The sequence below is a fragment of the Amorphotheca resinae genome, assembly GCF_003019875.1.
Source record: "Amorphotheca resinae ATCC 22711 unplaced genomic scaffold M430scaffold_15, whole genome shotgun sequence".
In the NCBI taxonomy this organism is placed as follows: domain Eukaryota; kingdom Fungi; phylum Ascomycota; class Leotiomycetes; order Helotiales; family Amorphothecaceae; genus Amorphotheca; species Amorphotheca resinae.
In genome coordinates this window covers 463,915-482,599 of record NW_020194485.1, presented here as the reverse complement: position 1 = coordinate 482,599, position 18,685 = coordinate 463,915, and the positions used below count along the sequence as shown (strand labels likewise).

Sequence of the window (18,685 nt, the reverse complement as noted above, 5' to 3'; positions counted from 1 at the left end):
CTTAGATAATAATGTTTATATTATTAACAAATCTAATAGTACTTTTCTCTTATAAGGTAGTATTATACTATTCTACTAGTTCTAAGTTATAAAACAGAAAGAAGATAAGGGATAGAAGAGAGCCTTATAGAATTCTAAAAGAGACTTTAAAGAAAGGGCTAGTATAGTTATTGATCCTAATTAAACTACTTCTTCTTAAGAGGAAGCCTTTAACTAGTTAGACTATCTACTCTAAGATCTCCTTTATACGTAAGATATAAAGAAGCCTTAAGTAAGATAAATTATTAAAGGCCTTAGCTATATCTAGGCTAAGAATCGACACTACTATTTTTAGGCTACTTTACTAAGCTTTATAGACCTGTTCTATAATTAGTTCTAGTACTATAGTTGTGTCTCTCTCTCTTTACGCCCTTATTTAGTATACTAGAAAGAGTTAGTAATCTTTTACTAGGTTAGTTAGTCTTATAGTAACTAGCTTCTCTAGAGTCTTTTTAAGGGTATTAAAGAGGGTAATTAGTCGATATAATTTTACTTAGTAGTAGTCTTTTCTTAGCTTTAAGATTATAATAGTTTAGGCTACCCTAAACTTTTCTAAGAAGTACCTAACTTAGGTATAGTAGTTAAAGAGGTAAGTATAGTGTTAGAGTAAGACTTTTATTAACATTTTAATAATCTCGTTTAGGATCTTATCTAGGCCTAAGGCCTTCTTATTCTTAAGCTTCTTAATTATAACGTAAACTTTATCTACTAGGAACTCTTATAAGTAGAATAGACTATCTTTATATTATCTCCTTCTTAGGTTAACCGGCCTGTCTTAAGGGTATTAGTATTTCGAGATGTCTAAAAGATTAGTATTAAGAGCTAAGGTAAAGAAAACGTCTTAGAAAGCTTTAGCCTTTTTCTTATAAGTATTAACTAAGGCCCTTTTACCTTAAGGGTAGAGGGTTAGGAACTATAGTAAGGGTCTAGGCAAGTAGCTTCTGTTTTTTACTTATTGTTTAAGTTACTATATTCCCCTTTTATACTAGCTAGCCTTATAGACTAAGGCCCTAAAGTAAAGGGTCTAGGCTTTTAAGATTACCTTCTTCTTTTCTCTTACTATTCTATACTACTCTCTTATTGTCTTTTCTAGAATTCTTTTACCTCTTCTTTAGTGTCTTCTTAGGTCTACTTGTCTTACTTTCTTTACTTACTTATTATACTCTTTATTCTAGAAGCTTTTAGACCTATCGCTTACCCTTTACTATAAGACCGCTACTTTAATAGCCTAATTTAAGGAGTCTATAAGTAGTTAGAGCTAGTTGTTAATATCCTCTAGAGTACGTAGCTTAGAGATTACTAGCGCTAAGCCTTATAGGATTTTAAAGAACTTTAGTTTGTTAGTTACTTTCTATTGTCTTTATAAGGGTAAGACGTAGCTTTTAGCCTTAAATCTAAGCTTTATAGTAATAAGGAAGTGATTAGACTAGAGGTCGTGTCCTAGCTTTACTTTATAAGAGCTAAGAAGATCTTTAAATTTGATTAGGATTAGGGCTAGGTTAATATAAGATTTGTAGTTTCTTCTTTCTTACGTTCGTTCTCTAACTAGTGTTATAATCCTAAGTAAAAAGTCTTATAGAATACTTATTACTTTGTCTAATATTCTCTCTAAGTCTTAAGAGGCTCTACTCTCTTATATAGAGTAATAAAGGTTAAAGTCCCTTACTACTATATACTTATAGCTTTAGTTATCTAGCTTTTCTTAAAGGGCTAGGAAAGTAGAGGGTCCTCTTAAGGTATACTTGTTAAGAAGAGAAGGGTTATAGATGTTTGTAACTTTAACTAGTGTTAGAGTACTTATAACGTTAACTTTAAGGCTAACTTAGTATAAGTCTAGGTAAGGGGTATTAAAGGTCTAAGTAGTCTAATTAATCCTTTTGTTTATATATATTACTACTCTTATACTCTCTACCTGTCTATAGATTAGTCTCTACTAGAGGCCTAGTAAGGTAGTTATAAAGTCGTGTCTATTATACTAGGGTTCTTAAATAGCTAGGATATCGTACTAGGCTAGAGAAGGGTCCTAGAGTAGCGTAATTATAACGTCCTTCTTTTTATTAACGTTATATTATAGTATATTAAATAAGTCCTAGTCTAATTCTATAGAGAGTCTTAGCTTATAAGTATTTTATTTGTTTAGGATTTTGTCTAGCTTAAGATAAGGACGACTAGAGTTATGTAGCTAGGTACTATAGAGGTTCTAAAGCTTAGTATTAAGAAAGGAAGAGGCTAAGAGTTAGAGCTATTAGTTTCTCTATTCTTTTTCTTCTTATTTAAGGAACTAGTAAGAGGGCTTATATCTCTTACTTAAGGGCTAAAGGTTTGTATATATTAGTATATAGCTCTCTCTTAGCCTATTAGAGTATTAACTCTTAGTCTTCTTATAGAGCGTTTTAGGTTACTTAGAGTAAGAGTAAGGGTTAGGCCTAGAGCTGCCCTAGTATTAATTAGATCTCCTTAACAATACTTACTAGGCCTTATAAAGGCTACTTACTTTACTTCTTTTAATTTTTTCTATAGTAATAAGTAGGCCGCCTAGTCTTAGGCCTAGTGTCCTCTCTTCTTATAGTTAGTATATCTTTATTTCTCTTTATTTTGTAAGTTTTAGTATATCTTTGTCTAGTAAGAGCTTACGTATATTCTATAAGTTTCTTGTTTTAAACATATAGTTAACTAGTAAGGTCTTATCTCCTAGTACTTAAAGTACTAGTTTAGGGACACTCTTAAGGAGTAAAGGGTATAGTAGTATAGTTTACTATCTACTATTAAGCCTTCTTTAATTACCTTTTCTACGTGTTTAAAGTCTAAGATACTTAAGATAAAGGACGTCTACTACTTCTCTTAGGCGCGTGTCTTAACTAGCTAGAACAACTTAATGATTTAGATCTTTAGGTTTAATACTTAGATAGCCTAGATCTATTCCTTTCTCTCTAGAGAATCCTCTTTAAGGCCTACTCTCTTAACCTTAATATTATATATAATTATTAGTAGTGTAGTCTAGAACACCTCTACTTTACTAAAGGTTAACGTTACTTAGCCTTAATCTCTTTATATTTGCTTTATACTCTCTAAATCCTTTGTATAAAGCGTATAGCCTTTGTTTCTATACCTATAAACAGCCTATACTAGGGCGCCTAGAAGGGCTACATTAATCTTATCCTTTATTGTCTTATAATTAATGTTTTTAAACCTCTTTATATCTTTTATAAAGAGCTTAACTCTAATCCTCTTCTTAATCTCTATAACGTCCTTATACCTAAACGTTTAGGTTAAGGGGCTACTAGTCGCTAGGTAGGCTTAGAGCGCTCCTCTTCTAGCTATTACTACGTACGTTAGTCGGCCTTACGTACTAAGGTTCGTGACTTTAGTTTTAATGTTCTTAATTAAAGAGGCTATTCGTTAGGCCTATTCTAGGGCCTTAGCGTTATCGTTACTCGCGTATAGAGTTTTTACAACGCGTTTGATTTTGTCGACTAACTTTTTAATACTTAGTATCGCTAAAGAGTGTCTAGTACTAGAGGCCTGCCTATCGGCCTATAATATTACTTTATAAATTTCTATAGTAATACTAAGTAATTATCGGCCTAGGTAGATTCTAGGTCCTTCTAGCTTATTTCGACTGTCCCTAGTAGGTTCTCTTAAGGGCACTAGTAGGTACGCTATTATACGACGATAGAAGTCGAAGAGGGTACTTAAAGGAGTGTTTTAAGGTCCTTTTAATAGGTGTAGTAGCTGTTGTTTTCTAAAAATGCCGCTCCTTAAGGGGGAGATGTTTTTTCTAAAACAGACTATACCGCTCCGGTAAGGTACAAAAGGTCGACATGCTTAAGCGAGGTCGATGGCCGGCCTAAATTTTAAGGCTACACAGAGAGCTTACCTTGTAGGTAGCGACAGCGACGACGACGACGATGATGATGATGATGATGATGCTGCTGCTGCTGCTGCTGACCCGGGCTGTGAAGGGGAAGCGAAGTGAAATAGCACGGGCGCGGGCATGGAATGGCACGGCACGGCACGGCGCGGGGAGGCGCAAGCAGTAGAGGACAGATGTAGGACCGACCTATCGATACTGTTGTTATCTGTATCAGTCCCCTGCGTTGGAATCCTGTCGTTCGATCTGAAGGCTGAAGCTTACAGCGGCTGTTTCAAAACGAAACAAGACCAAGACCTCGGACAAGGATGCATGTAGGCATGTAGTGATATATATATATATATACTCTGAAGTAAGGCATGATGAGAAAAGGCAAGGCGAGGCAAGGCAAGGTATCCTGTACATGGTAGTAGTACTATGCCGTCATTCCAGCCAGGCTCACAATGCGTTGCCAGAATCCTGTTTCTCTCGTCGTTCCCCTCCTTACCTCGAGATCTATTATCTCTTCCCCAGTTTGCCTACTATGTATATTAGAGCTCCTCTGCATTGCCACTGCACTGCCCTCCCTACTGCTGTGCCCGAGTGGATTGTGTTGTGTGTATATGTATGTTCCGTAGCTACGTAGTAGGCACAACTCCGTACGTCCCATCCCCACATACACATACACATACACATACAACATACATCCTATCCACCTACTCGTCCCTCATATCTCTCCATCACCTGCAATCAGAGAACTTCCCTCTAGGATGCTGTAGTATATCCCTCTATACTTTGCCTACTACTTGCCTACTTGCCTGCCCACTTCACATTCAGATCCCTTCTCCCCACCGCTTCCGTCCTCTCTCCTGCTGCCTCGCGCACCGAGATGAGTGATCTCTGACCCCGTCCCAGCCCCCTCGAGACATACTAACTGATCTTCGGGATACAGTCTTCTGCTAGCCTCTTGACGTCTCCGCCAAACCCTCGTTTGTACCTACCTTCCTGTACCGCTACAGTCCCCCCAACAACAAACATACTGCGTGCATAACCCTCTCTCAATCCCACCCCTCAGCTGGTAGTGAGCAATCACATATCGCCCCGCACAATGGTGAAAATCGACCACCACGAGTATCTGTCCGAAGAGGAGAAACGGCTCAAGGAGGATCGGGAACGCGTTAAATACTGGAAGAAGTGGGGCCCCTACGTCGCCGAGCGACAATGGGCTACAGGTACATCTCGTGTGTTGGTGTAATTGACTCATTGGAGAGCTGATAATATGTTTGTCTACCAGTCCGCGAGGATTACAGTGCCGATGGTGATGCCTGGAGCCGTGAGTCCTTCAACAGATTGCTATTTAGTCCGCGCAGACATATGCTAACTGTCTCCACAGATTTCCCGCACGCACATGCCAGATCGAGAGCTTTCCGGTGGGGAGAAGATGGCATCGCCGGCGTCTGTGATACACACGGCTTCCAAAATATCGCATTTGCTTTTTGGAACGGGGAAGAGTTAGTGCCGCTCTGAGAGAGCACCCCATTGCACTGCACCTCTGACCTTTCCGCAGTGACTTCCTCAAAGAAAGGCTGTTCGGGTTATCGAATCCGCAGGGTAATCATGGCGAAAGTATCAAAGAGGCACATTTCCATGTCGATAATACACCTACCGTCCGTTGAACAAATCCCCGCCCCTGTTCACACCCCTATTGACCCTCTTCTAGCATTCGTATATGAAGCTGTTATACAAATATCCCCAACGGAAATTCCCGTACGAGGACTTGATCAAGGAGAATGCCGCTCGAGGGAAGCAGGACCGGGAATACCAAATTATCGACACGGGGATATTCGATGAGAACCGCTACTGGGACATCGTGATCGAGACAGCGAAGGAAGCAAACGACCCAGAAGAACTACTTTTTCGCGTTACGGCGTGGAATAGAGGCCCAGAGCCTGCTCCTCTACATATTATTCCCCACGTGTGGTTCAGGAACTGCTGGGCATGGGGTCACGAGTCCGCGGACAAGAAGCCATCCATAACCCAGCTTAGCGAGACCGTTGCACAAAGCAAACACTACAAATTGGGAGAGCGATACTTCCAACTCTCCCCCTCTCCTGGGGTTGGACCAAGCGGGCAAGATGTTCAGCCGGAGCTGATCTTTACGGAGAACGACACTAATTTTGAGCTGCTCTATAACGGTAAAAACGAGCAACCGTACGTCAAGGATGCTTTTCATCGCTACATTGTGGACAAGGAGAAGGCGGCGATCAATCCCGAGAAGACAGGCACAAAGTCAGCTGCATGGTTCGCTTTCGATGAGGGCGGCGGAGTTGCTCCAGGGGAGTGTGCTGTGGTACGATTTCGGTTGTCAAAGAAGTATGAAGCGTACCTTGATGAAGAAGAGTTTGACGAGATCATTGACAAACGGAAGGAGGAAGCAGATGATTTCTACTACCGTATCAGCCCCCTGCCCATGACAGAAGACTTGCGTAATATCCAGCGGCAGGCCTTCGCAGGCATGATGTGGACGAAACAGTTCTATCATTTTATTTGGGACCAATGGGCGAATGGGGATCCAAACCAGCCCCCTCCACCTGCAGAACGCAAGTCCGTCCGAAATACGCACTGGAAGCATATGTATCTTGATGATATCCTTTCGATGCCAGATTCGTGGGAGTACCCGTTCTTCGCCGCTTGGGACTCTGCATTCCACTGCATACCTTTGGCCATGATCGACCCGGACTTTGCAAAGAAGCAGCTTGATCTATTCACGAGGGAGTGGTATATGCACCCTAACGGACAACTTCCGGCTTATGAATGGAACTTCGGTGATGTCAACCCTCCCGTACACGCATGGGCGACTTTCCGGACGTTTAAGATCGAAAGAAAGATGTATGGTCGTGAAGATCTTGATTTCCTGGAAAGGGTATTTCAAAAGCTCCTTCTCAACTTCACCTGGTGGGTGAACCGGAAAGACTTCGACGGGAAGAATGTTTTCGAAGGAGGCTTTCTAGGCTTGGACAATATTGGCCTTTTCAACCGCTCGGAACCTCTGCCCACGGGCGGTGTGCTTGAGCAAGCCGATAGTACTGGATGGATGGCATTCTATTGTCTTTGCATGCTGAATATTGCACTGGAGTTGGCCAAGCACCGCCGCATATATGAGGACATCGCATCAAAGTTCTTCGAACACTTTATTCTCATCAGTGATGCTATGACGTACAAATCCGGTTCAAAAGAGGAGAAATCTTTATGGAATGAGGAAGACGGCTTTTATTATGATGCCATTTCGTGGGGAGGGCCGTGGACGCAACAACTGCCGATCCGCTCTCTTGTCGGGCTGATCCCACTATATGCGACACTCACTCTAGAGCCGGAACTCATCAATAAACTGCCATCCTTTAAGAAGCGTGTTGAGTGGTTCATTGAGAATAGGCACGACGTGGCAGAGCGGAACATGGCCAGCATCAGAAAGAGAGGAAAGGGCAACCGCATTTTACTGTCCCTTGTGAGCAAGGACCGCCTAGAGAAGATTCTGAAGCGCATGTTAGATGAGAATGAGTTCTTCAGTGAGCATGGGATTCGGTCGTTATCAAAATACCATCAGGAGAATCCTGTTTCGATGGATGTAAATGGCCAGATGTTCAAGGTCAGCTATGTACCCGGAGACTCCGACAGTGGACTGTTTGGCGGTAACAGCAACTGGAGAGGTCCCATCTGGCTGTGTGTCAACTTCCTGCTTGTGGAATCTCTGCAGCGATTCTACATGTTCTACGGACCTACGCTGCAGGTTGAATGTCCTACTGGCTCAGGAGACTTCATGCATCTGGGGCACGTATCTGAAGAGATTCAACATCGTTTGCAGCACTTAATGGCACGGGGAGATGACGGTCGTCGAGCTATCAACGACGGAAATGATCTGCTGGACTTTGATCCCTACTGGAAGGATAATCTGTGGTTCTATGAGTTCTTTGATGGTGATACTGGACGAGGACTAGGGGCCACACATCAATGTGGCTGGACAGGGTTGATTGCTAGGATGATTCATGATACTGGGTAGGTCCCCGTTTCGGAGGTGTAGAGGATTGAGACTAACAGAGTAATAGCATTAGCTGCCGCTTGCCACAGACACCCCGAACACCATCCACAGGGATGGCGCATTACTTCGATGATATATTCACACGACACGCGGCCCAAAACAGAACCAACAAGCCTAATCCGAAAATGCGCCGTTCATCAACGACTCGGTCAATAGGTGCTCGCAGTGATTTCGATATGTCTGTGAATGGGGACCACGATGAGGTGCAGTCAATAGAAAACTCAGTAGAGTCCGAGACCGCAGAGAGAGAGCGCGAGCGCCAGGAGGCGGATGCTCATACAGCTAGCTATGTCTCTGAGCAACTGTCCAGAGTGCGTAGTCACCAGTCGGCTGATTTTGAGATTGGTGATGAGTTTGAGGCCCAGCTTGATGGCCAGTGAGCGGGTTTGCAGCTGTGGAAGGAGTGCCGCTTTGTGCACAATTCCTCTAATTTCTTCCGCTGCCTGTATCGCATCCAGCTTCCAGCCTCTTAGAAAGTGAGCATAGACGCTTTGTACCTGCTATACAGCTCCCAACTTAGAGATAAACAATAGACTTTAGGAGTCCTCGAGATTTCTCGCGGACCATCGCGCAAGCAAATTTCCAAGCCATGGCTATGGAATGTATGTTCTTAGCAATTCGGATTCGTCAACCTGGTGATTTATGACCTCAGCACTGCCTTCCCAAATACCTATTTAATCCTAGTAACATAGGAACTGAGCATAACAAGGGCAGTCTGCAGATAAACGGCACCAACCCTTGAAATTAATAGATCGTCAGCGAGCTGGGGGTATGAATATAATCTAAAACTGGCTCCGTGAATCAAGTTCTACGCCAATATTCGAAATTGAAAATTCTCTAATGTTCGAATCATGTACATGTCACCTCTCCTGCATCACACAGTCCCCATAATCTCCCACGAATAAGAAAGGGTACCCAAAGGCTATTTTACAAGGCATCCGTGAGGAGTTTGTTCATCTTCGCAATGCGAGACGAGACACTGAGATCGATTGTTCGATCGCCGATCTCGACGATCAGTCCTCCAAGAATGTCAGAGTTGACCTGGAAATTTGTAAGTAATTGCATAATAAGGCAGGATCTCTCAAAGAAAATACCTTGTTGGTGACCTTAAGCTTCTTTCCTTGACCAACATATTGGGATTTCGAGACGGCCGCCTCAAGTCGAGAGAGCGTCTTGCTATCCAATGCCTGTATCATAAATCCTTGTTAGATAGGCTGTCCCACCATACAGGATCCGACGACCTACCGAAGCACTTGTTACAGTCAGTTCCACCTCGCCCTTCGCTGCACTCATGAGTTCCCCAAACTTCTCGCAAACACCCTGCAGAAGACCCAATCGATTGTAATCCGCAAGCGTGGTCAAGAAATTCTTAATCGTATCGCTCTTGTCCCCGGTGTGCTTTTGTAGCTCGGCAACAATCTGGGATTTGTCCTCGCTAGTCAAGGTTGGTGCGGTCATGATAGTCGCCAGCTTGGGGTCTTTCTGGTATATTTCGCTGATGGCGCTGATTGCTTTTGCTACGGGCTCAAGAGAAGAGCTTTTCACAGCCGCAGTATACTAATTTGCTACCTGTCAGCATTTGCTCCTGCAGCTCAGGAATAGCCATTTGGTCGCCAGGGGACAAAGCGAAGGAGATATCGGCATACGAGAGCACTGGCATAAGTTCCGTCGAGGCCATAGAGCGCGACGGGGGGTTTCGGGTCAGCCGTGGCAGGCGTTGCGTATGACCGGATCTGCGAACTTGCGATGGCTCTGGGGGCCAGAGCTTTCTGAGGTGCAGCAGCCCGGGCGGCACGGAGGATCGTTCGACTCGAGAGCATGATGCCGGTGATCAATTGACGGTTGATGGTGAGGAGAGGAGAGGACAGAAGAGGACAGGAGATGTGATGGGAGCTCGGTCGTTCCGCTTCGTCAATCCGGAGAGAGGTCGGCTAGCGAAGCAAATCCGTGTGATCACGTGGGAGAGAATTACTTCCGGCCCGTCGATGCCTCAGGTGCTAATACCATATTACATAAGGTCGTCAACCTTGCGAAGAAGCCCCCTTTGAAGAGTTGACATGGGAGTGACATGTGGAGGGTCATAAAACTGCTGTTATGGCCGATCTGCACTAGATGGATATCTCATACTGTAACCAGAAGCTACAACACGTATGTCGTACCTAGTTGCGAAGCTCAAGCTCAAACCACCTCAGTGGCCAAAGCGAAGTTCTCAAGAACAATTAGTGTGCATTGCTACCTCTACAGCTGCACATAGGTACACTCTAATGACATTGCTATTCTCTATTGGCTCCTCACTGTTGGCCTTAAGAGACGCGCTTTCCCATGAACTCCACTTGTGATACCAACGCCGAAAACATGCTTATAGCTGCCCCATGCATTTCTAATTTCCTCCATCAATCGCTCCTGAGCATACTGTCAACGAGATCTCCTAGCGGGCCCCAGAAGTCCTTTCCACTGGCGAGGTTGTGCTCATCTATGAAGAGAACATAATGTTTAAAGCTGGTATTGAGATGAGCCTCAAGCCCGAGTTCTCGAATAACGGGATAATGATGACAGTAAATGTGGGCATAGACACGGTACATGCGCTTGAAGACCTGTCGAATCATGCTCGGGAAGGACTTTGGGAACGGGACGCCTGCGAAAGTTAGCATGGGTGGTTTATACTAGGAGACGAAGTAATCACCAATTCTGCTGGGGAAGACTGATTCGTTGTCAATGTTACTCTGAACCCAGCCCATCAGGTGTTCGATATATGTTGGTGCCGGCATTTTTGTAGGCCGTTTGTAGTTCTCGGAGTCCTGCCAGAGATATTCAAACCTGGCTAAGTTAGAATGCCAATGCGGTATATAAAGGCCTGCCAACATACTCATCTGTGGCCTTCATCTCGGGACACGATTGGGGGGAGCAAAACTCGGTGATCGATCCATAGAGCAGATTGATGTGGTTGTAGAAGTCTACCACTAATGAAGTTGTTAGTGTATAAGCTTCGAAAGTGACTAGATCTCCCTACTATTTACAGCGAGCCACTCATTCTCATCCTCTCCTTCTGGAAGTCTCACAATCTTCCGAAGACTACCACCACCAAGGGTGGCCTCTGCGTATTGCCGTAGTTGGTAGCTTGTTGTGCCTTTGGTAGCATTTCGTGGTCGAAACTGATTCCGCGTTCGCTGATTACTGTGGTCATCTTCCTGTGAGCAAGGCGGTACACATGCAGCATGGGGAGTTTGGCTTGGCTGGAACGATCCCGTTGCGTGTGAAGTCGGCTCAAGTAATGTGCAGACGGGACTTGAGACTCTTGCTGTGCGAAGCCTCAAAGACTGCGAAGCAACGACCGCCATCTGGGGGAATATGGGAGAACTGACACTGTGGTGATGAACGAGGTCATCGTGCTGACCTTGGTATGTATGGACGGGCTGAACTGGGCTCCCTCCTGTTCCACGCGTCAGCAGGGCGACAATCAATAATCCCTGCTTGCGAGGACAATTGACGTAGAAGACACGTACTCCTATACACCCTGTAGTAGTAGAGCTCCACGATCTTGAGAGCAGAGGGTGTGAAACTGGAGCGTTGGAATTGGATTCAGATGGACGCCGAAACAAGTTGGTGGTGTTGTTCAGTGTTTACTTCTCCCGCACTGCGTCATGGCCGGTTGGCTCAGTACCTATCAGCGTGGCCTTGGAGGCCTGAGGCATAAACGAAGTGCGAAGCGACCGCGCTCCTTTCAACCTTTGGACTCGCAGCAGGGAAGTTTGGAACCGCTCCCATTCGATCGACAATCGCATATAATTATGTCGGCGGATGCGTCCAAACTGGCCCTGATATTGCTGCATTCATGACCGGCAGCACTGCTCTCCTTCGACCAGAAGGAGCCCTAGGAGCCCAGTCAACGACATGTCGACCCCATTGACCAACATCAGGGTCTTCGTAGAATGGACCGAGCAGACGGTATTTGCTGGCGAGGACATCGAGTGCCAGATAACCTTCAAAAATGTCGCCACAGATCCCGCACCATCGAGGACATCATTACATCCAACTGCTGCCAATGGCTTCGCACCCGGGGGCGAAAAACAGAGGAAAACAGCTGCCCAAGCCAGGAGTAACAACAATACCATGAGTCCAAGTCCACGGCCTCCTCCGCCGATTAGAGGACACCGGACGACTCTGTCACTAAATGCACCAGTCGGCCTTGGGCGATCGCACTCTGGCCCTGGTTCATGGACTGAAGGACATACTAAAGCTTCAAAGGTCGGGAGTGCTCACAAGCGTTCTGTTTCTATCATATCAATTGGGGCCAGCGAAGGAACCGTTGATGATGTTGCAAGCCATGCCAGCACGGTGGACAAACCACGAAGGATGCCGAGGGGACATGGGCGCTCTGCGAGTTTGCAGATAATCTCGCGAAGGCAGGGCATAAATGGAGGTCCGCCACCAGGTAAGTGCTACATTCCCCCCCCGTTTGTTATCTACGACTAAGGGCTAAACTGTTTTAACAGCGCCACTCGGTCAGAGATCCTCAACTCATCCTCCACCTCTTCTTTCGTCCTCAACTTCTCCCGCTGCCATAGATGGAGCCCTACCTGAGAGACCTGCACGGCGCCAAGCTGGAATAGCCACTGCGCCAAGTACACCTGGTCTTGGGCGAGGCCCATTTACAAGGCGAGCTATACCAGCAGTATCCCCACAAGGATTCAAATTCCCCGCTACTTCACTCTCTTCCGCGGATGATCGAGCCCTTGACGTCCCCCGCGTCGAGGGAGTGGATGACAGCGCTCTAGACCAAGATCGTGGTCAAATGCAATCTTCACCATCGAAAGATACAATACCGAGAATTTCCGAACAAACAGTTCCGACTGCGAAGATACTCTCACCAACTAGTATTGCAGGAACCCCTCGAAGCAGTGGAGAATTCTACTCGCTCAGCAATCATTCGACCGAGACTCTAGCATCAGAGTATTTGCCCCAACATGCTGCGAGGACGTCCGCATATGGAGTGCATATGAGACGGCCTTCAAATTTAGCCCCAGTAAATCACCACCGCCCACCAGAGACCTTAATGATGGGCTACGCGCAGATCCATGGATCTTTCACTCTTGACGGTTCTTTGATTAGTCAAGCTCCATTTGAGGAAGTGAAGCGAAAAGGTGCAGTTGGGGAACAAGGAGGGGGTGTGATAGGAATTGAGACCAGCAGAGGAAGTAGTCGTTTACTGCGAGGTTTCGGATGGAGCAACATTGGGGAATCCATTGGCAGTCTTCTGGGAGGCGGGGAGCTTAGCAGTATTAAGGATATGCGAGGTATCGCTAATTCTCGATCGATACCACTGCTCTCGACGCCACAGTCGATTCTGTTTGTCGACCTTCGTCTCGCACCTGGCGAAAGCAGGAGCTACAAGTATTCTTTCAAACTACCCAAAGGTCTGCCACCCAGTCATCGGGGTAAGGCAATCAAAATCTCCTACAGACTGATTATTGGTACACAGAGACCAGGCGGTGCCAAGGAGCAACAAGTGAAGTCCGTGGAAGTGCCATTCCGGATTCTAGGGAGTGTCAACAATCATGGAGAGCTTCTCGGGCATGATCTAATGTCTCCTTACATTATGCTTCGAGATCAAGCCCGCGTGAAATTAATCGAGACCCCGTCCGACACGAGCCTTGAGTCTGCGAAGGATTTAAAGCAGAAAACCACTCCAGAGTTGAGCGACTCAACCTTGACTGGCTTTCTGTCGTACGTCGATGAACTCCTCACAAAAACGCGGCAAAACTCCAATCATGGCCTCCTTTCACCTACGGAAGCACCGATGTCTCGTCGTCAGTCTTCGACAGAAGAGCCTGCTTCTACGGCAAAGGAGGCTATTGATATGGCAATTCTCCGCAGCAATACAGCAACAGAATTCCAACAAAGTGCCAATAGGTTTGAAATTGCCCGTAGCGGACGACGAGTGGCCATAGTCATGCTGCCGAGACCGGCATATCGTCTTGGTGAGACGATCACTGCCACTATCGAGTTCACCAATGCTGAGATTCCATGTTATGCCATTCATGCAACATTGGAAACATCAGAGAAGGTCGATAACTCCATTGCCTTGCGCTCCGAGGCTAGTATACTCCGTGTCACAAGAAAGATTTACGTTTCCCATTCAGAATCAACGCTTTTTGCTCGACGGGTTCTCTTCTCACCGACGATACCAGTCTCGGCTACTCCTGAGTTCGTTACCAGTGGAGTCAGTTTAGAATGGCGCATTAGGATAGAATTTGTCACTCCCCGGCTCTCTAGCGGAGAGAGCGAGATACATGATGAGTACCCCAGCCTCCTTGAAGGGATTTCCGAAGATGATCGAGGGGTAGTTTTAGCCGCGGCAGAGGTTCTTGATTGTGAGAGCTTTGAAATTGCGGTTCCCCTGACGGTGTATGGCGCTTTGGCAGGGAATACGGAGCAGGATGAAGGCCCCCTAGATGGCCTTGTTGTATAAAATAGGGCCAAGCATGTTGGGCATTTTTTGGGCATTTGTTAAATAGAAGCAATCTATGAAGGCTCTTTATGAATATATATCTGGCCTATCGAGCTTCGAGCAGCCCCGTCTTGGTCAAGGCTACGGCCCTCTTTTCTATTTCTTGGGTAAATATAGCAGCGGAGCCGGTTGTGGTATCGTGAGTGCTTCTCAGGAACCGGTCCCTGGTAATTTAAGAGCAGATTGACAGAAAGATCTGAGATATTCATTATGTGACCAAACTATCCCTCCCCCTTTATTCTGATCGGGCGCACATGAAAGTTATAGGCACAGCATTCTAAAGTAGGTCCTACCATCTCTGCTTCTATAGTCCAATGGTAGGGACTTCGTCTCTGGTTACGAAATCAGTGAAATAAATAAACAGAGCTCATATGTTGTTGAAAATTCTAAACCTGATCCATAAGCTTCCTTCCCATATCTACAGGGGTTTACCAAAGACGCCCCCCCCTCAATCCTGTCAGTGCAAACTATACCATATCATCACAGGGGTATGCGCATCGAAAACTCCAAAGCGCCTCCTGCTACGAACCTAACAGGTGGCCGGTAATCAATTACATTATTTTTCCTTTTGAAACCACGGGAATTTCTTCTTCCCAAACTCCATAGCACCACCAGATGAGCTCTCCACCTGCAAGCTGCGTTGGTAGATGTCCTGCGTCCCGTCAGTAATCGACATATCCAAACAGGGAAAAAAAGAGGTCAACGAGATGCATACCTCGTCATCCGCTGGCATCCTGCAATCCAAGATAAGTTCACGAGCAATATCATGTTTCGAAAGGTTCGGATATGGTGCGACTTGGCTTTTCATGATGGGCAGGATGACTTCTGCAAGCACTTCGAACTTCTTCCAGTTGATTCGCTCCCCATTAGTCCCGACAAATGTTCGGCTGCCCTCTTCCGCCGATACCAAATCTCGCCGGTGTAGAGGTATGAAGGGTATACGGGGCAAAGAAGAATTCTCCCACGCTAGACGGTAAGCAAAATGGCTCTTTTGAGTGCTCATCAATAGGACCAGCCGGGCAAACCGTTTCTGAACATCGGCAGGAACAAGTGCGCGAGTTTGAGTAAGGCGATGGATAGCGCTGCTGTTGATACCAGCCAACACTGCGGCCAATCCGTTATAGTTATTCAATTGTCGCAACTTTAGAGCAATCATCATGAATTTTTCTAGCATCAGAGCTCGGTGCTTGGCCTTGTCCCGTATCAAAATCATGTTGGCAACCCATTTTGCAACATGGTTGAAGTGACTGATCATTCGATTGACGTTGGCCAGGCTCTTACATTTCTCCTTCTGTTCCAAGGACAGACTGACGTGGCGCACCAAGTCTCGAAGCCGGATCGATGAAAACATCACCCAGTCAATCCTGGTCATTTCATCTGCAAAGTCGTCATCTGAAGTATCCATAAATATATGATAGCGAAACTTTGTAAGTGGTAGAGTGCCTTTTGGAATCATGGTGGCGGCCTCCCTCTCATAGTCTTCGACGGTGTGGAAAGACGGAGACAATGAATGGGTAGGCGATGCCGGGCGTGCTAAGCTCGTTGAATCCACAGTCGACGACTTGCGTTCCATATCATCCCCAAATTCGTCCATATGTAAGTTAGTAATATCATCTTCAGAATCGTTTCGAGGATTCGTTCTACGTCGCAGGGGAGATGGTGGAGCAGATTCGGCGTTATTCATAGTTTCCTTCTCAAAATCATCATCGGTTCGGGCCCACCCAGTATCATCATCCTGCACAACGCGAGAGTGGAGTTGAGCTCGTATTTCTTGCGCAGCAGCTGCGAAGGCCGGCTCCTTGGCCAAGTGATTAATGAAGTTATTAAGATTCCTGTTCGTCGAGGGACTACCAAAGTCTCCTGGATAGCTCGAAACCCATTTGGCAATTATAGCTATGACGCGGAGCTGGGTAGCAGTTCGTGTGAGATAATGCATGCTCTTGTCGTCTGAAATGCGTTCTAGGCGTGCTAATATCGCGGCAAAGAGTTCGGCAGGAGCAGCGAATTTTCTGTAGAGACAGAGGAAGATGTCGACAAAATTATCATCAGCCCTTGACATGCTTTGGTTAAGAAGTCGGTCAACAAGCTCGTCAAATGTGACACCAGCCACCTTAGACGGCTTGTCAAAAAAGGTATCGTCGTTGCGCTGGAGTATGGGTATATCATCCGAATAGCGGTATACAGAATCCGCATCTGACTCTTCCATATCAAGAAAGGAACTATCTGCAGCTTTGCCGGTGTTGGGAGTTGGCATCGGGTTGTGTGATGGTAGGCTCAGTGCTAGCTTACCAGCCAGATCAGCAGGATCCTGGAATAGATCATCCCTGAACGCTGGGTGTGATGAAAGGGGCGGGGCTTCGAGAGGAGCAGAGGGCGAGGAATGAGGGTGAAGATTGAAACGCCCGCTACCACGTGGCAGCGGAGGTTGACCTTTAGAGGTTTCTAGCGGCGGCGAGGGAAAACCCCCCAGAAGAGAATAATCAGAGCTGGCACGGCTATGCTTCGACTGCTGGCTCGGAGGTCTCAGAGTTTTTGGGTCTGGCGGTTCTTTCAGATTTGCTGAAGAGATTGCTCGACGACGAGGGCCTGATACCTCTACTGGATTGGCTAAAGACAATGTCAGTTGGATTTATCCAAGTTAGATGGCGGGACAGCACGCATTAAACAAAACAGATGCTGCAGTATACGGTAGAATGAAAGCAAAACCTCAAGCTTCGTCCTGCGGGAAAATATTCAAAAGCAAACAGTGGCAAATATTCGCATAGGAGAGACGAGACCGACCATTTCTATACGCCATGATAGCTCTAAGCATGGAAGAAAGACAAAGCCTCGCGCTTTCAGGAACATTTGAAGCTGTCTTTACAGCCTCAACGCAGGAAAGACAGGCCGACTCCATACTCGCGACATCGATTTGGCGAGCATTTTCAGGGTTGTCGCACTTGCAGGAAACAAGGATAGTAGGCAAAGAAGTGTTTACAAGAGCATCTGGAAAGTCAGTATATAAGGCCCTTGGCATTCTCTTCGCATAGCTTTTGGTAGCTCACTTAAAGTTTGAGGCAATTCTGCGATGCTTTCCCTATTCATGACATCGTAGAGCAAGAGAGCACCATCCATATGGGGCACAATTTGTCCATTGACTTGTTTCGGCCATTTAATTCGACCATCGGGGTCTACATCAAAAGATTCGAGTTCGAGTTCGACCAAGGTGACTGTATATACGACATTGTCTACAGACATTCGTAGACTTGAAGCAATCGCCGTGGGCAGACCTCGTAGCCCAAGCGCTCGTTGTATAAGAGTGCTCTTCCCTACACCGGCGCTCCCAATTACCGCAATGTTGATATCCGCCATGTCGCTTCTCGATTGTGTCTATTGTAGAGAGGACACCTCACATCAGCAATCGAAACACTTTCTTGAAGTGGAGGAGAAAGTACTAACTGGCGCGTCCACTGAATTATCCACAGATGGAATCCTGCCTGGCCTTGGATGTAGATCTTTTGGCAAATCTTCAACACGGTGTGTGGCAGATGTCAGCTCGCGGGCCAGCGACGCCCCATGAGGGGATTGGTAGTTCCTGAAGAACGGATCGTCCTTGATCGATGCCACTGAATCGCGCTGGACATTCACATCTAAGGGAGGTTCAGCTTCAAGAGGCTCTGGATCTTTGCTCAATACTGGCACGAGGGGCGCCGAGTTGGCTCGAGCTGCGAGACCCGGTCGCGCGGCGCGTGGTGTTGTGGTGGGGGAAGACGGTGAGGCCGTGGTCGCGAGATGCCCGCGAAAAGAGTCGCTCGATGGGTTCGCGGAACGTATACGCTTGGATTTGCTGCGGGTTGGGAGGTTTCTGGCATCATCCATGACGAGGTTCCAGGGGTTTGGGATTTGGAGTTACAGCGTCAGCCCTGGTCGGGACACCTGGGGGGGCACTCGGGCTCGATACGTTCCCAACACCAACACCCTGTCAAGTGGTCGGCAACTGGCAGCGATAGCAGTGGTGCTGGAGCATACCGGCAGGATGGTGTTTATGAGCAGATCATTGCAGCAGAGGGAGGCATGAAGGGCGTCCGGAGGGAGGCATAATGGGGGAACGAAGGAGGGGAGCGAGGGATGGAGGGAGAGAGGGAGAGGGAGAGGGAGAGGGAGAGAGGGCCGCGGGAGGGTTGAATATAATAAATTTTTAAGAGATATAACC

At 46.5% G+C, this 18,685-nt stretch overlaps 5 protein-coding genes across 5 annotated transcripts; 2 read left to right on the top strand and 3 right to left on the bottom strand.

Annotated features, from left to right (window-relative positions):
- Positions 1-4,597: 4,597 nt before the first annotated feature.
- On the top strand, positions 4,598-8,491 carry M430DRAFT_62324 (hypothetical protein). The gene is made up of 6 exons (XM_024868979.1): positions 4,598-5,121; positions 5,184-5,222; positions 5,283-5,400; positions 5,457-5,556; positions 5,610-7,942; positions 7,993-8,491. The coding sequence occupies exons 1-6, from the start codon at positions 4,998-5,000 to the stop codon at positions 8,363-8,365; spliced, it is 3,087 nt and encodes a 1,028-aa protein (XP_024716553.1). The 5' UTR covers positions 4,598-4,997; the 3' UTR covers positions 8,366-8,491.
- A 421-nt stretch (positions 8,492-8,912) lies between these two features.
- M430DRAFT_148806 (hypothetical protein) lies at positions 8,913-9,829 on the bottom strand (the record flags this gene model as incomplete). The annotated part of the gene is made up of 4 exons (XM_024863144.1): positions 9,632-9,829; positions 9,231-9,542; positions 9,080-9,172; positions 8,913-9,026 (listed from the first exon to the last, which is right to left on the bottom strand). Exons 1-4 carry the CDS (start codon positions 9,803-9,805, stop codon positions 8,913-8,915), a joined length of 693 nt encoding a protein of 230 aa, XP_024716552.1. The 5' UTR covers positions 9,806-9,829.
- A 549-nt stretch (positions 9,830-10,378) lies between these two features.
- M430DRAFT_111121 (hypothetical protein) lies at positions 10,379-11,323 on the bottom strand (the record flags this gene model as incomplete). Its single annotated transcript, XM_024861412.1, has 4 exons — positions 10,379-10,620; positions 10,669-10,802; positions 10,852-10,945; positions 10,996-11,323. The coding sequence occupies 4 exons, from the start codon at positions 11,321-11,323 to the stop codon at positions 10,379-10,381; spliced, it is 798 nt and encodes a 265-aa protein (XP_024716551.1).
- A 772-nt stretch (positions 11,324-12,095) lies between these two features.
- On the top strand, positions 12,096-14,454 carry M430DRAFT_111325 (hypothetical protein; the record flags this gene model as incomplete). The annotated part of the gene is made up of 2 exons (XM_024861431.1): positions 12,096-12,417; positions 12,479-14,454. The coding sequence occupies 2 exons, from the start codon at positions 12,096-12,098 to the stop codon at positions 14,452-14,454; spliced, it is 2,298 nt and encodes a 765-aa protein (XP_024716550.1).
- Positions 14,455-15,049: 595 nt separating this feature from the next.
- M430DRAFT_31921 (hypothetical protein) lies at positions 15,050-18,351 on the bottom strand (the record flags this gene model as incomplete). Its single annotated transcript, XM_024866066.1, has 5 exons — positions 15,050-15,145; positions 15,209-17,100; positions 17,275-17,478; positions 17,538-17,862; positions 17,932-18,351. 5 exons carry the CDS (start codon positions 18,349-18,351, stop codon positions 15,050-15,052), a joined length of 2,937 nt encoding a protein of 978 aa, XP_024716549.1.
- Positions 18,352-18,685: the final 334 nt, after the last annotated feature.